Source organism: Liolophura sinensis, chromosome 2, assembly GCF_032854445.1.
Source record: "Liolophura sinensis isolate JHLJ2023 chromosome 2, CUHK_Ljap_v2, whole genome shotgun sequence".
Lineage (NCBI taxonomy): Eukaryota > Metazoa > Mollusca > Polyplacophora > Chitonida > Chitonidae > Liolophura > Liolophura sinensis.
In genome coordinates this window covers 18,203,859-18,220,018 of record NC_088296.1, presented here as the reverse complement: position 1 = coordinate 18,220,018, position 16,160 = coordinate 18,203,859, and the positions used below count along the sequence as shown (strand labels likewise).

At 37.9% G+C, this 16,160-nt stretch overlaps 1 protein-coding gene across 4 annotated transcripts in view; it reads right to left on the bottom strand.

Moving 5' to 3' along the window:
• LOC135463207 (adenomatous polyposis coli protein-like) overlaps positions 1-16,160 on the bottom strand; it is a 94,859-nt gene that overhangs the window by 16,876 nt on the left and 61,823 nt on the right. For 3 of the 4 annotated variants that reach the window (XM_064740519.1, XM_064740518.1, XM_064740521.1), the window contains 4 exons: positions 10,933-11,131; positions 9,661-9,769; positions 1,653-1,838; positions 693-791 (listed from right to left, as the gene is read on the bottom strand). In XM_064740519.1, the coding sequence (XP_064596589.1) occupies positions 693-791; positions 1,653-1,838; positions 9,661-9,769; positions 10,933-11,131 (593 nt within the window). Of the gene's footprint in view, positions 1-692; positions 792-1,652; positions 1,839-9,660; positions 9,770-10,932; positions 11,132-14,456; positions 14,549-16,160 lie in introns of those variants that run through there. The other variant, XM_064740520.1, reaches the window with a different exon arrangement.

The following is a 16,160-nucleotide window of genomic DNA, read 5'->3' as shown; positions in this document are numbered from 1 at the left end:
GTTCACAGGTGTTTTTGGTGTTAGATATACATGTAAGTTCATGCATCACCTTAATAAGAAGAGTTCTAGTTTTCGAATTCATAAAGGTGCCATCACAGTTCACAGGTGTTTTTGGTGTTAGTTGTACATGTAGTTCATGCATCACCTTAATAAGAAGAGTTCTAGTTTTCGAATTCATAAAGGTGCCATCACAGCTCACAGGTGTTTTTGGTGTTAGATGTACATGTAGTTCATGCAACACCTTAATAAGAAGAGTTCTAGTTTTCGAATTTGTAAAGGTACCATCACAGCTCACAGGTGTTTTTGGTGTTAGTTGTAATTGTAGTTAATGCATCACCTTATTAAGAAGAGTTCTAGTTTTCGAATTCATAAAGGTGCCATCACAGCTCACAGGTGTTTTTGGTGTTAGTTGTATATGTAGTTCATGCATCACCTTAATAAGAAGAGTTCTAGTTTTCGAATTCGTAAAGGTGCCATCACAGTTTTTGGAAATTGTCGCAGATTAATTGTCAGCGTGTTTTACTGTGTTTCAGTGATAAAAGATAAAATGTGGTTACAGTGTCAACAAGGTTTGTTGTGTTGTTATTAGAGGCATACTTACCAATACTGTTAACAACGTTAGATGGTTTTGGTATCTGTTTAAGGTGATTAAGGTGTCATCTTCGATATGTTTATGGAATTCGGAAGCTTACCTCTCCAGCTGTAGGGGTATTTGTACATGCCTCCACAAATGCCACCGCTCTCTCCACCTCAATCTCTTCACACGCTCCCGAGCTGGGACCTTCCTGATCCTGCGCAAAATTAAACAATAACCGATAAATTATGACAAGGCTGTGCTTCTGATTCTATCATTTTCTATGATTTTGTTTCAATTATTTTCGGACCTCATTAAAAAATATGGCATTTTCCTACGGATGTAAGAAAATTTTATGATAAATGTAAAACATGCCTAAAGACAAGTTTGATGCGCATATGACAGATTTCAACCTCATTTGAGGGAACAGCATTTTGGCAGTACAACATGTTCATGTGCACGAGGTAATGTTATTTGTTTCAATGATTAATAAGTTATTCGTTTCTGTAAAAACTGTTGGCAATATCATCTTTCCAGAAATGTCCATGTACAGGGCAACTAGACCAATCAGAAACAATGATGCCCTTATAGCTGTATCATATACACAGATTAACATGCACCCTAAATCTTCTACCTTTTCAACCATTACAGCAACCAACATTTTGAAACACTCTGAGAGTACTATACGGTGCAGAGAAATAATTTGCGCAGTTTTAGTGAAGTTTGCATCTTTAATGAAACAAACAAATCATTTTTAGCATCATTATCATAATAATTATATGCATAAATGTCTTTCCAGAAAAAGCTTCAGTGATTAAACGGTTGCAGATTTACAGTAACATATTTCTTCTAATATTTGGGACGCCTGGTCTGCTCTTTTTAACTAATATACATGTAATTGTAGCAGGAATATTTAGTTTCTTTGTTTCACATGGTTACTCCATCTAATGGCCAACATCCATATCTTTACTTTCACCAAAAAAACTGAGAGATGTAATTCTTTGCTTTCAGCACAATTTATATCTGTCCTAAAAATAAGAAGAAATAGGGTATGTGTACGTATGGTCGGTCTGACTACCTGGAGCTGGCTGTGTCGTTGTTGCAGCCTCAACATTTCGCGCTCGATCATGTGGATTTTATGGAGTCTGGCCTCGTGTCTGGTTGCTATGGATTCGCTAGATCCCAAATTCTCCTGTAACGACTCTCGTAACTTCTGAATCTCGTACTCCAGCTGTCTGCGGTTCATGTCTGCCTGAAGATTGTACTATGGAACAAAAGAAAACAAAACATTGTTGTTATAATATTTGAATGAATGAACGAATGAAACTTTTATTCAAAATTGTACAATTTGCTTTCCCTCTATTGAACAATAAATGAACAATAGAAAAAGTACCATGTATGTACAATTCTTTTAAACATGAAGACAATCTGTACACAAAAACAACATTACACACTGTACATCACCTGAAATAATAAATAAATAGATTAATACTGGTAGTACTGTATTTCGAATAAAGTCTGGTCTGTAAGAATTCGCTTTCAGCAGCACATTCAGACATTAAAATGATATTATTGATGTCAACACAAAAGTTTTCCTGATAATTAATCAAATTTCACAAAAAAAAACTTAAGTTGTTTTATAGGGTCACTGAATCGATGAGAATCAAGACAGGTATGTCCCTTGAAAAATGTTAAACTTTAGGTGAAATACAAATTCCTTGTCTAATGCCAGGGTTGACAAAGTACAGGTATCTTACTGACAAGGCAAAAACGCTTGAATCTAATGTTCCAGTTAATTTTTCAGCCAGATTAAAGTTCAAGATGAACAAATAAAAAAAAATAAAAAATTTTTACAGGTAATGCGGATGAATAAGATAAAGTGCAAAGTCTTAAAAAATCAGTATTGATTCAAAAACGGAGAAATAAAGAAACAGGTATTTGGTGTCATTATAATGTCTATCCTAGTTGCATGATACATGAGTATCGGTGTGCATCAAATCAAAATTACTAATAGTGAAATATTACATGTACAATTTTAACTATCAGTTGGTACAGGTGCAATTCTCAGATCAACATTAAGATTAGTAACAAGAAAAATCCTCCATAATTCATTACCAAAATATATACGGTACATCACAGCTGCCCGGTAACATGCATTGATAAAATCCTTGAAATCCAGCACTGAAGCAGGTAAATCAAAATCTCATTGGACAGGTGACATTGGGAAAACCTCTTAACTCAACCACTAAAGCAGGTAAATCAGGCAATCAAAATCTCATTGGACAGGTGACACTGGTAAAATCCCTGACCTCCATCACTAAAGCAGGCAGAACAGGTAATCACAATCCACAGTCAACCCGATGCAACCTTGTACGACAGGTAGAAGTCAATCACTGCGGTGGCTAGCTTACCACGACAGGTGATAAGTTAACTGCTACAGGTACAGTGTACGTCATTAATCAATACCTGAGTCTGAGACGCTAGTTACCTCAGGTTGGTTACCTGCACAGGTAATCAATACTTTACTGCTGCCCTACCTGTTCACTTAAAAGACACACAGAACCTGTACAGCTAAGCAGCTGTGATTTGGTCAATGGTCAGTCTTTGTAGTGTGCTTGGAGGCAAAATAGTAATTTATGTGCACACCAATTACTGGATTCTTAGAGATACTAATTAACAGTTAAATTAGGAAATCAAAACTGATTATTTCTACATGCACCAAGGTACAGGTACTATTAACTCAATTTGTACGTATGAAGCAGAGTGGTCTCCGAATAGCACAATCATCAATGCAATGTATCAAAAAAATGATGTTTGCATTTTGAAAACTGCGTGAAAGGCAAGAAACCTAAAATCATAGCTAAAAACATGGAAGAGATAGTTGATCCTTCATTCTTCCAGTAAAACAATGAAATATATTTGAGTAAGGCATGACTAATCCATCAATCAAACAATTCTTCACTCTTGGATTTCTATTAAATTGTCTTGTATATTCCATGCAGGCTAGCTGATAACCATTGGAATAACATAATGTATAGTCCACCAGCAAGAATTGAAACTGTACGGCAAAGAGATGAAAAAACATATGTTGCATATTTAATATATTATGAATTGCTCTTTATTACCCTAATTATAGACCTCCCACCTTTCATTAGTGCACTTTGCCACACACAAAACCTTTTGAAAAAACGTAATCTGAGACAGAGTTTTGTAATGTCTTTTACATGTGACATTCACATACATGTAACATGGTTGTATGACTGGGACTCAAATTCTTGGAAGTACTACGTTAAACCCCGAGCACTCACTCACTCACTCGCTCACTCACTCAAATACTCGCATGTACACATTATAAATTTCCTAGGAAATTATGTAGGTCATCTATACAAAACAATTGCCGAAATTTCTCCATAAATATTTCAAGAAAGGTGCAACCACGCCAAAAGTCAACTCTACTCTTCAATGTAGAATGACCCATCTTCACACACGCACTACATGTACGGCTGGGAGGGCAATGAGGGGAGGAGAATGGGAGGGGAGGGCAATGAGGGGAAGAGAATAGGGGGGGGAGGCGTTTAAAGGAGTCTAAGGCAAGATATAAACAGTTCCGTTAGCTAAATGGAGAATTCCATTTTCACCAACAGCCATAAGGCATGTTTCCTTATCTAAGGCTGTTCTTAAAAAAATGTTCGTTGCGGCTAACACAACACTATCAGAAAAAAATAAGGTTGGTTCATTCTGGCTCATGAAGACGATAGGGATTTTAAACAAATTAACAGAGACAGAGATAGAGAGAGAGAGAGACGCCCTTTCTTGGAGTGTGTTGGTCTTCTCCAAACATACAAATTTTTAACAATGACTTAAGTTAGCCAGCCTACCCTGGAGGCTTTGGAGTATTACAAAAGCTTCTCAAATCCTTGATACCTGACACAAACCAGCTTTGGCGCCAGATTGCGCTAATGTCGCAGCTGCAAGATGATGAATTAAGCAATCCGATTCCCCAGCAGCACACAGTTGCCTTTGACAGCCGTCAGCATGGCGACAGATCAAATCTGCTCACAACTCACAAGAATTAACAAATGTCAGCAAACAGGTACTTGCTGTAAGGACATGAGGAACCATTTTTAGCCTGTTTCTGCCGAGTTTCAATTCTGTCCTAATGGCAAATAAGGAACGAAGTCATGGCTTAACATGCTGTCCTGAAGAAGCTACTACCACTAACCTCTGCACACGGTATAGAGTCCTTAATAACAACTGGTACCATAAGCTACATTTTCAACCTTTTCACATACGAAAGACCAACTTTCAGCCAGACTTCGACCTGCACCTTTTTAATTTGATTTTGAAGACAAAACTACATTGGATGGATTGGCGAATTTTAGGGTTTTCCAAAAATGTAATTTTATCTGTCTACCATACACAAAATAATGCCCTCAAATAAACACTTTGCAAACATGCCAAAATGATGAAGAATTGCAGTATGTACATTTTCACAAGTAAAACCTCCTAAATATTGTAGAATCTTTAAATTTCAGACTTCATAATCATTTGTACTGTAAACAACCAAGAAGGGAACAGACAAACACAATATACGTGTGGGCTAAACTTCTCTCCTTTTTAATGCATAATTAACGGAAAAAAAATTTTTTTTTTGCATTAACAGTTTAAATATTTCATGTCAGAAAACGGTATTGAAATAAATAAATAAAACTGTGAAATTACACCTATGACAATAAAACCAGCTGGTTGAAATACAGAGAATTTTGACCCCAGTAGTCAATATGGGATCTTCCCATGAAAGCTTAATGAAAATAATCGGGTCAAACCATCATTACCACCTGAGGGGTGTCAGATGGTGATGACTCTGAATTCCTCTAAACATTTATACCAGACATGGATTAAGCCTGACTGTATCAGGTGGATTATTGGATTTCCTGGTTACCTTGACAACTGGCATGACTGGAGGTTTAATGACTTTCTGCTCTCATGTTATTTGACGGTGAATGAAATCTTGACCTCCTGATCAGTTGGCTATAGTGTGTGTAACTGATCTGTTTGTAGCATTACTTGCAGAGAAGCTTATATCAACGATCACAGATCACAAAATGTGAGAAGCAGTAAACCCAAACTCACTGATCGTCAAAAATGGGGACCTTGCTAGATATATCTGTCATGTCCTTCCTATTTAATGCTTATCTGGATGCCTATGCAAAGTGGTTATTTCATGTAAGGTTCCTGACCAAATCTAGTTTTCTGAAATGTTCCCAGTAAAGAAATATTTGACCACAGAAATGTTAAGACGATTTAAATCTTGAATAGGAAATTAACTGTAGTATTCATATATTTGCTAATCATTTAATGCAAAACTTATAAAATGTCAGTTTTATATGTGGAACAAAGCGCAATGGCCATAGTAACCTGCCACTGTTAATTGTTCATACTTGCAAGCCATCTTGGTCAATTCATAGTGGAAAAGTGTTCATCAATGAATAAAAAAAATAAAAAAGAACTGATTTATTAATTTACTTCATTGGTGTTTTATGCCGTACTCAAGAATGTTTCACTTATACGGTGGGAGGAAAACCAAGGAAATGCACGACGATCTGCAGGTTGCTGGCAGACCTTCCCACATATGTCAGGACAGGCAGCCAGTATGTATTAAACCTTTATGTTTATTCATAAATACCACATACCTTACCACTAAGCTACATGTAGTTCTCACTCTCCCATGAATCATGCACCAGATCACGCAGGAAATTACCGGTATTAAAAAAAGATGATGGTAAAAACCATTCTCACTGAATAATAGGAGTCGATAAACATAAGCAGGATCGATAAACACAAGCAGGATCGATAAACATAAGCAGGATCGCAAAAACTAGTACAAAAATCACACGGGTCACACTGACATCACGAGATGTAACTATAACATGGATCCTCAAATCTGCTTATCTGGAATAGGCAGAAAATAGAAAATGTTCACAAAAACAAGACTCATCATCATTTACCCACCATTGATGAGATTTAGGTTAATTGCATATTTTAACCATTAAGGTTAATTGCATATGTTAACCATCAGGGTATTCCGTAAATGCACATTGTTGTAATTAGATACATCAATTAACCATTCTGTGTGCAGCCTGAATTAAATCTGGACTGATTGCATGGCCAAGCAAACAGATAACAGAAGGTACATGTACATACATGTAGATTGACCATACCGATAAAACGACACTCTGGCTTGTTCTCTGATCAGTACTATGCTGTTGGAAATCTGTGTGTCACAAAATAATGAGTGAGTGAGTGAGTGCTTGGGGTTTAACGCCGTACTTAACAATTTTTCACCCATATGACGACGAAGGAATGCTTAGAGTGCATGTAATGTGAATCCTTGTTGCAGGATGGATTTCCACCGCTCTTCACTGAGACGCCTTACCAAAGGCAAGCAAGCAGTTGTTGCACTATCCCCGTCATACTGAATGCCAAGCGAGGAAGTTACAACCTCCTCTTTTAAGGTCTTAGGTGTGATTCGATCCAGGATTGACCCTTGATCTACAGCTCCCGAAAGTTTACTAAAAAAGTATTTAATAAAAGTAAACATCAATCAAATAAATTTGATTCTTGTTTAACGTAATAAACATAGGCCTACACAGTTTCAGAGCTTTCATTAGTGTTAGCATACATTATCAGTTTTTGGGGTAAGCTGACTCTATGGACTCTAGCATTCTTCACGAAGAAAGTACTCCAGCCTAATTCACAACTCCAGCCTAATTCAGTTCTCCAGCCTAATTCAGTGCTACAGCCTAACAGAGTACTCTAGCCCAACTATAATCTAGCCTAACAGAGTGCTTGAGTCTAACTGAACACACTGGTCTAACTGCATGAGCAATAAAGCCCAGCTGTCAAAGGGCTCCAGCTTAACAAAATACCCCTATTTACCTGAGTACTCCAGTCTAGCTGCTAAAGGACTACAGTATTTTAGCCTGAGCATGCCAGCCTAAGAGAAAACTTCAAACAATAAACATATAAACAATGAACACAATATATACACATACTTCTCCATCTAAACTGCATGAGTACTCCAGCCTACATATGAAACAAAGTACTCCGACCTAACTCAGCTTAACAAGGTATTCACACCTAAAAAGAAGTACTTTAGCCTAATTCAGTGTTCCAGCCTAACAAAGTATTCACGCCTAGCAAGAAGAACAAACTACTCCAACCTAACAAAGTATTTCACACCTAACAAGAAGAACAAACTACTTTAGCCTAATTCAGTGTCCCAGCTTTACAAAGTATTCACGCCTAGCAAGAAGAACAAACTACTCCAACCTAACAAAGTATTTCACACCTAACAAGAAGAACAAACTACTTTAGCCTAATTCAGTGTCCCAGCCTTACAAAGTATTCGCGCCTCGCAAGAAGAACAAAGTACTCCAACCTTACAAGGTATTCACACCTAACATCAAGAATAAAGTACTCCAGCTTCACTCAGTGTCCCAACCTGATACGTTATTTACATCTATGATACATTATTTACATCTAACAACAAGATAAAAGTGCTTCAACTTTACAAGGTATTCACCCTTAACAACAAGAACACAGTACTCCAGCCTAACTCAGTATTCCAGCCTAACTCAGTATTCCAGCCTAACTCAGTATTCCAGCCAAACTCAGTATTCCAGCCTAACTCAGTATTCCAGCCTAACTCAGTATTCCAGCCTAACTCAGTATTCCAGCCTAACTCAGTATTCCAGCCTAACTCAGTATTCCAGCCTAAACGAGTACCCAACATTAATCCAGTCATGCTAGTGGAAGAAGTCAACCTGACCCAGACCTGAGTGCATGTACCTGGCAAAATTCCAAACCCCATTTGTCGCTCAGAAATTTCATTGCCAACCGCAGAAGATTGATCTCTCATTCACATCCATTACATACGTGACTTATTGGCCGAGGAAGCATTAGACAAATTGTTTCTAGAGATAGACTGCATCTCTTGTAAATAGAATTAGGACGAACATGGGATGCCCCAGAGATGAAGTCTAATAGTCACAACACAAATGTGAAGCATCACTAAAATGCTGTTGTTGTACCACTGCTAAACTGAAATACATCAAAGTGTAAATCGTAATTCTTCAACCGTTGTGCATGTTTGCACGGTGTCTATTCAAGTCTATTCTGAAGGGATTATTCTGTGTAGACTGTTGATATTACACTTTTTGTGTTGATCTGAAATTGGCAAATCCTACCAATATGGATTTGTCTGGAATGGCAAGTTAATGGGTTCCATAAGGTACTTTTTCATTAGGTGAAAAGGTGGAGGAAATAGAGTGCAGTAAATGACCTCACATTTTGCCCGTTACCGATTGGCACATCCTGTCTAAGATTCAGACAGCTCTATTGACCTTAGAAATAGATTTTCTGGTTTGTTGATTTATTTATTTATTTGATTGGTGTTTTACGCCATACTCAAGAATATTTCACTCATACGACAGCGGCCACCTTTATTATGGGAGGAAACCAGGCAGAACCCGAGGGAAACCAACGACCATCTGCAGGATGCTGAATGGCCTTCCCATGTACAGCCAGAGAGAAAACCAGCCTGGACTCTCAGCTACTGCATTGGTGAGAGGCTCCTGGGTCATTCAAGTTCGTTTGATGATATGCTACTGGAAAAGTGTAAGTTTTGGCATCAAAAGTAATAGTTTATAGTATATGGTACATTTCTTTCTTGTTGATACGCTCTTTATAGCCAATGTACATATGATCACAGCAGGAATACACAGTTTCTGTATCTCACAATGTCAGACCATCTAACTAGCAATCTATCCGTAGGACTTGTTTACTTTTTTGAAGACAAAGTCTGAGAGAGAAATGTAATTTTACTTTTCGGCACAAACTAGTATCTGTCCTACCAATGAAAAGAATGACAACATACAACACTTTGCTGAAAATAAACACAATCAAATGCATAATTCCTCCCACACCACAGGCTGTATGCTTCTGACCAAAGGAAAGCCTGGGCTTCCATTTTAAATAAGGAGCCACCTGGTGAGAATTGCTCAATCCAAGAGGAGAAAACTTACTGTTTCTGTCAGTGGCAGGTTTTCTATCTTCTTGGTGAAGACTTCCAGCTGTTCGTAATACCATTTTCTGAGCTTGTCTTCTGACTCTATATCATGTAATATGGCAGTTCTGAAATGAGAAAGAACTAATGTATGTATGCAAATGTATGCAAATATTAAATACTTGGTTGTCCATCATACAGCTTTCAGCATCACTCTGGTCACGTATCACAGCCGTAGCCCTAAGCTAGGCTTTGTAGAAGAGTGCTGCAAGCCAGATCTAAAAATATGTAACTGCTACTTTTTTTTCAAGTAAAATGTTACCAAATCATTTTACCATCAATACATGACTGATGTGGAAACTGCCACCTACCCCTTTTTGGGGAGTGTGACTTTGAGTGAGTGAGTGCTTGGGGTTTAACGTCCAACTTAACAAGTTTTCAGTCATATGACGACGAAGGAATCCTCAGAGAGCATGTAATGAGCCTTCTTATTGCAGGATGGATTTCTACGGCTCTTTTATCTAGTGCTGCTTTACTGAGATGCCTTACCGGAATGTGACTTTACCGGCTGGCCTTTAAATATCTTGCTAAGGGGTCTGTCAGCATGTGGTACTCAATTATTATAACAGATCAATGGTCAATCAGACATAGAACTGACTGCTATTACGCAATGTGAATTAAGATTGTGAATGTGTGAATTAAGATTCATGTGCAGAGATTTATTTATTTATCTATTTGATTGGGGTTTTTTTACGTTGTACTCAAGAATATTTCACTTACATGTACATACAGGCAGCCAGCATTATGGTGGGAGGAACCCGGGCAGCACCTGGGGAAACCCATGACGATCCGCAGGCTGCTGGTAGACCTTCCCACGTGCTAACCACGTGGCGTGCTAACCACCTCAGCCCTCACAGGTGGATTGTCAACTTCAAGATCATTTATTCATTTGTTTCACTGCTGTTTAATGATATACTCAAGATGTTTTCTCTTATCCACTCACACTGAGTTTTATGGGTGTAAGAAACTGAACTGCCCAGGGGAAAAACCACCAATATTTGGCGATCGAGTTACTGCCGAACTTCCCCAAACTTATATGGTATATTCCACATTGGTGGACAACAAGTGGTCAAATGTTTAACTGCCCAAACAGACACACAAGCTTTGTCAGCTGCGTCTTGTCACCAGGGCATAACGGAGAGATTGGGGAAATCTACAAATTCCCTGTCCAGGGTCAGGTTTGAACCCTGTCCCACAACCTGTATCCTTTAAGAAAGACCTGCAGTCTCACCTTTCCTGGTCCAGCTCCTGCATGAAGGAGTAAAACTCTCGGTCGCCATTTCTTCGCTTTCCCGGACTGGCTGCACTGACCCCGCCGCCCGAGGGTTTCTGACCACTACGTCGTCCGAGGCCCATACTGCGTAACTCGTTCTCCATGAACGAATCCTGACCACCTAATATTACCTCCGCATGCTGGAGAGTGCTGTCATCTGAAAACACATGAAAAAACTCATATAAGAGTAAATCATCATAAGACGAACATGTTTCTTGCTTCTTTTTGTTTCTGTGGACAAAGGACTAAGGCTGCAAGTACGTCCAGATGCAGGAATATACGTGTAATCTACATGTATATAAAGCTCATGACAAGTGAATGCAGAAAAACAGATACACAATGTACCTTTATAAATATAAATTCATAACTGGTAAAATCATTTTAAATTTTGCCACATTTTGGCTGATTCTGGGAGTTCTGTCAGTATTAGAAAAATACATGCATTTTACAGGGTTTGTTTGGAATGTATCATATCCCTAAAGTTGAGTTTTCTTCATTGAAATATAACCAAATGTAAATTACTACACATTTGGATGTAAACATAAATAATTGAATTTTCCTGAATTTACGCTTGTAAGGCACAATCCGAATGGTCAAATTTTTGCGTTTATACTCCGATAAACAGAAAAAATGAAGCCAAACCCATGTAGGACTACTTTTTCTAAGAAAAGAATTGAAAGAAATTGAAGATATGTCATGTAAAATTTAGGACAAACAGAACCCTCTAAAAACAAAAATTCAGGAAAATTAAATTATTCATGCATATATATATATATATATATATATATAATTAATAATTAAACAAAAGACATACTGTGTATACATATATGTACAAATCTCCAATATGTCAAGGAAAGGGTCGATGTCATTATGTACCACCACCAAAAATTGCCCATAAATGTGGTTTTCCAATACCACCCTAAGTTTGCGCCTACATGTATAATTTTCTCTTTTCCTACACTATACATCCATGATATACATGCTCTCATCACCCTGGTTTTTACGAGCAATCCATAAAAACTGGTTTCCCAGGAGCTAATGTCTTCTATCATCCATGACAGTGGAGATACATCAAGTTCCTGGGCGAACTCATAAATCAATAGCCCTATATACATACATATCCAGCAGTAAGATCCAGTGTAGCTATGTTGAGCTTTGGGCTATCAGTAACAGAAATCAGCTGGGTGGGAATAAATAACTGTACATGAAGGCAGTGCAAATCAACCAACTGCTGCCCGCACTACAGTGGACGATCTAAACTTTCACAAAAACCCCAAAAAACATTTTCTAGCAGGATGTATGATACAGGGATAAAACAGACACTTGGATGAAAAAGAGGAAGCTATACATCATGCTCGTAATTTTGACATTTTTAGCATTTTTGAATTAAATTCTGAACATTTCTGTGATGAAATTTTTGCATAAATAAAGAGGACAAAACTCCTGCATGATGATATTCTGCATTCTAAAAAAAACCAAAAAAAAAAAAAAAAAACCTCACAACACATTTCTGTAAGGCCAATGGAACACTCACAATCAAGCAAAATGAGTTCATGTGACTGAGTAATTAAGGCAAAATGAGTTCATGTAACTGAGTAATTAAGGCAAAATGAGTTCATGTAACTGAGTAATTCAGGAAAAAATGAGTTCAAGTAACTGAGTAATTAAATTATTTAGTTGACTGGTGTGTTACACTGTGCTCAGAAATATTTCACTTCTAAAACGGTGGTCAGACTTATGGTGGGACATGAAACAAAGAAGAGCATGGGGGTAACAAACGACCATCTGCAGGTTGCTGGCAGACCTTCCCCTGTCCCATCAGTGAGGAGGTTGACATTAGCTGTAGTCTTGGTGGAAATTTAGGTCCTATACATATCATATCTGTGGATTCACTGGCATCTGGCAATCAAGCTTAGCAGGATGGGTAATGATCAATCCTGCCGTAATTAAGGGCCTTGTGAGAAAGTATGTACAATGTACATATTGGAATTGGTATTGGTCCATGAGCTCCACTGTGGCCGGCCAGCCAGAAGTAATACAATTAAATCGTATACATAATATACATCTAAACATGGACTGATGACTCATGGCTCTAACAGCTCGACAGACATCCTGTTGACGATTCTCTAACCAGTTTCAACATTCACCACTCTCATTGGGTAACATTACACAGGTGAACGTGTCAGTAATACGGCGATACATTCAATCATGCTAATCCTGAAAGGTGAATAAAAAAAAAAATCTAATATGTCCAAGACACTGGCCGCATGTACATACAGTGTACATGCCTTGTTGATGTTTTATGTCCTCGCTAGTCAATATGAAAGACCACAGCACAGAGAGTAAAAACCAGAGCAGCAACTCTAATGTGACATTCAGCAGATGGTCACGAGTATAAACGTATGTGAAACTGGGTATGAATTTACGTCAGTCAGGAATTTACAGTTTTTCATATAAATGCATCAAGATGTTACATCACTGAGCTGCACATACATGTACATGTACGTCTACATGCATGTACATTTACATGTACTTCTACATGCATGTACATGTAGAAACCAATTGGATAGAGAAATAATACAATAAAATTCAGAGCCTTAGTGTCCTGATGCAGTTTATATATTTTGCTTTTTCAGTATTCAAGAACTAAATTATTCATACCCCTTTAATAACCACTGCCTGATACATCTATTATACATCAAAAACACAGACATATTGTATCATAAACCTTAATTATAGTACATGTACTTCTGAGTTATTAACATAATCATTAGCTTATTTCTTCCAAGATGAATATATAGCCAAAGTAATCTTGTGTAGACTGCTAGTGCTGGTGAACAGACAGTAAAACATCAATGGGTCATCTAGTAACCCATTAAGACAACGCTTCATAAATCTCAGACACCTTTCACCTATACCATAATGATATCTCCAGTATTTCTGAACAGTAAGAAAAAAGAGAAATTCTCTTACACACATGTATAAATACACGTGATCATGTCCCCCAAAATATGGCCAAATCTATAACCCCCACATTCTGTACAGTCACTCTTAGAATCTTAAATAATGTTGCATATTTGGTTTGTTTTACCATAATGTGATTGGAAGACTGAGTGCCAACATACATGTACATGCTCCCTTATATGGCCCTAATGATTCATTCTTATACAATATACATGCATGTATGTTACGTCCATGTACTTCAGAAACAGAGTAGAAAATGGACTCCTAGAAAAGATCAAATCCTCCTTTTTGGGAATTCAATAATTCCACAAAAGTTTCATGTCATTATCAACAAATATGTAATAATATGCTGAACCCATTCTGATATGCACATGGATGTTCATGTAAAGGCAAACTAGCTTACATGGTTATCGTTATGTACATTCTGAAACTGTAAGCCGCTAAAACATCTCTGGACCAATTGTAGAAACAAGTGGATGGTATACATGTATATGCCTGTACTTCAAAACGTACTGTACCTTCTGGCACAACAGTTGTCGATTAATCCTTTCACCATTTTCTGTGTTGCTTGGTAAAATCCATGTCCTTCAGGTTCTTAAGCAAAAACTCTTGCCACAATGACACATACGTGTAAAATGTCACTGCAGTCTCTCTCAACATCTTCCACCCCTAACCAAATTCCCTCACGCCGTTATTAAATTCTGCTGCCAATGTCCGGCCAGTGCTGTCCACACTGCAGCGCGCAGCCGTCACACTCAGCCTGTTGCTAAGTCTCTACTGTGCCTCTCGCTACTGGCTGCTGCTGCAGACTGAGTGCTGCTTCCCCAATCAACAAGCTGCCTTACCGTAGACATCCTAATAATCAATAATCATAGAGTTTTGGAAACTGATGCTGGAGCACATGTAAGAGCCAGCCACTGTATGCCAACGCATTACACATGTACATACACATGCAGTTATCATTGACCTGTACTCCAGTATTAAACTCTAGGATGCACAAATATGCAGATATCATATATTTGGTTAATGTTGAAACAAATTAATGTTAACAATCATTATTTTAGAAGCTTGTTAAGAGTATTTGGTGCCCTTAAGAGAGATCCTTCAATTAATTAGGGGTTACTGCACACGTATATGGCAGATTCACAGATCTGGCAATAAACAATACAAATACATGAAGAACTTTAAATCATGTAGTGGAATTAAATGCCATCTTGTTCACATTTTTGTTCAATAATGCACAGTATTAGAGACTTATCAAGGAGCTCGTCTGTTTGCTTGTGGAATGATAGCAGACTGTACTGTAGCCTGCTGGTCACATCTGAGTACTGTAAATCTTAACCGTAAATTCGATCTCTAAATCGAAATTTTTCAGCAAAATTTCTGCATAGAATTATTTATCAAAATGACACTAAGATGGCTTGTTTGTGTCACCATATAAGATGCAAGCTTGATTCATAAAACTTTGTAAATTATTTCTCTACACACCATGGCTAAATATATTAGAGTGTTTCAAAATATTGGCTGCCGAGGCAACTGAAAATGCTGAAGAATTAAGGTATCCAGGTAACGCAGGTAGTAATCTCTGTTTAAGCCTCTAGTACTAGCTCTGCAGAAGGCAGAATTTAGTGTAACAGATTTTTATGAAGTTTAAAACCCTCTAAATTATCCAAAGCAACTGGTCACTAATTCAGTACCGGTATTCAACCACCTCCTGTACTGTCGAAGACATGCAGTCTAAAGGAATATGCACATGTGGTACAAGTACCAAGTCCGTAGGAATTGACCGAAACCAGCTCACGAAACATACAGGAATATTGCTTCCCATGACATCAAGCAGACAATCCTTGACCAAGTCATGAAATATTCAGGCCAATGGTCAGCGCCTGATGTCAGCTTACTGCATGTGGACATGGAACTACATGTGAGGAGAAATTTAAGTCCCTTTAATTGTCTGGACGTCAAATATGCTGTACACTCATGGCCCCCTGGGTGATACCAATCCAATAGACAGACACTTGGGAGGTTATGATGACAGATGGACAGCTGCTATGGATTGCACGTGTATATGCAGAACTGTTCAAACATGTACATTTGGTAATTCATAATACTACCTGTTCGAAGACGTACAATATTAAGTCCCGCTAACACACATGTGGTCCAGCCACTGGCTCAATCACCCTTGTGAACACATGCAGGTGTTTGCTTCAGAGAACTGACTC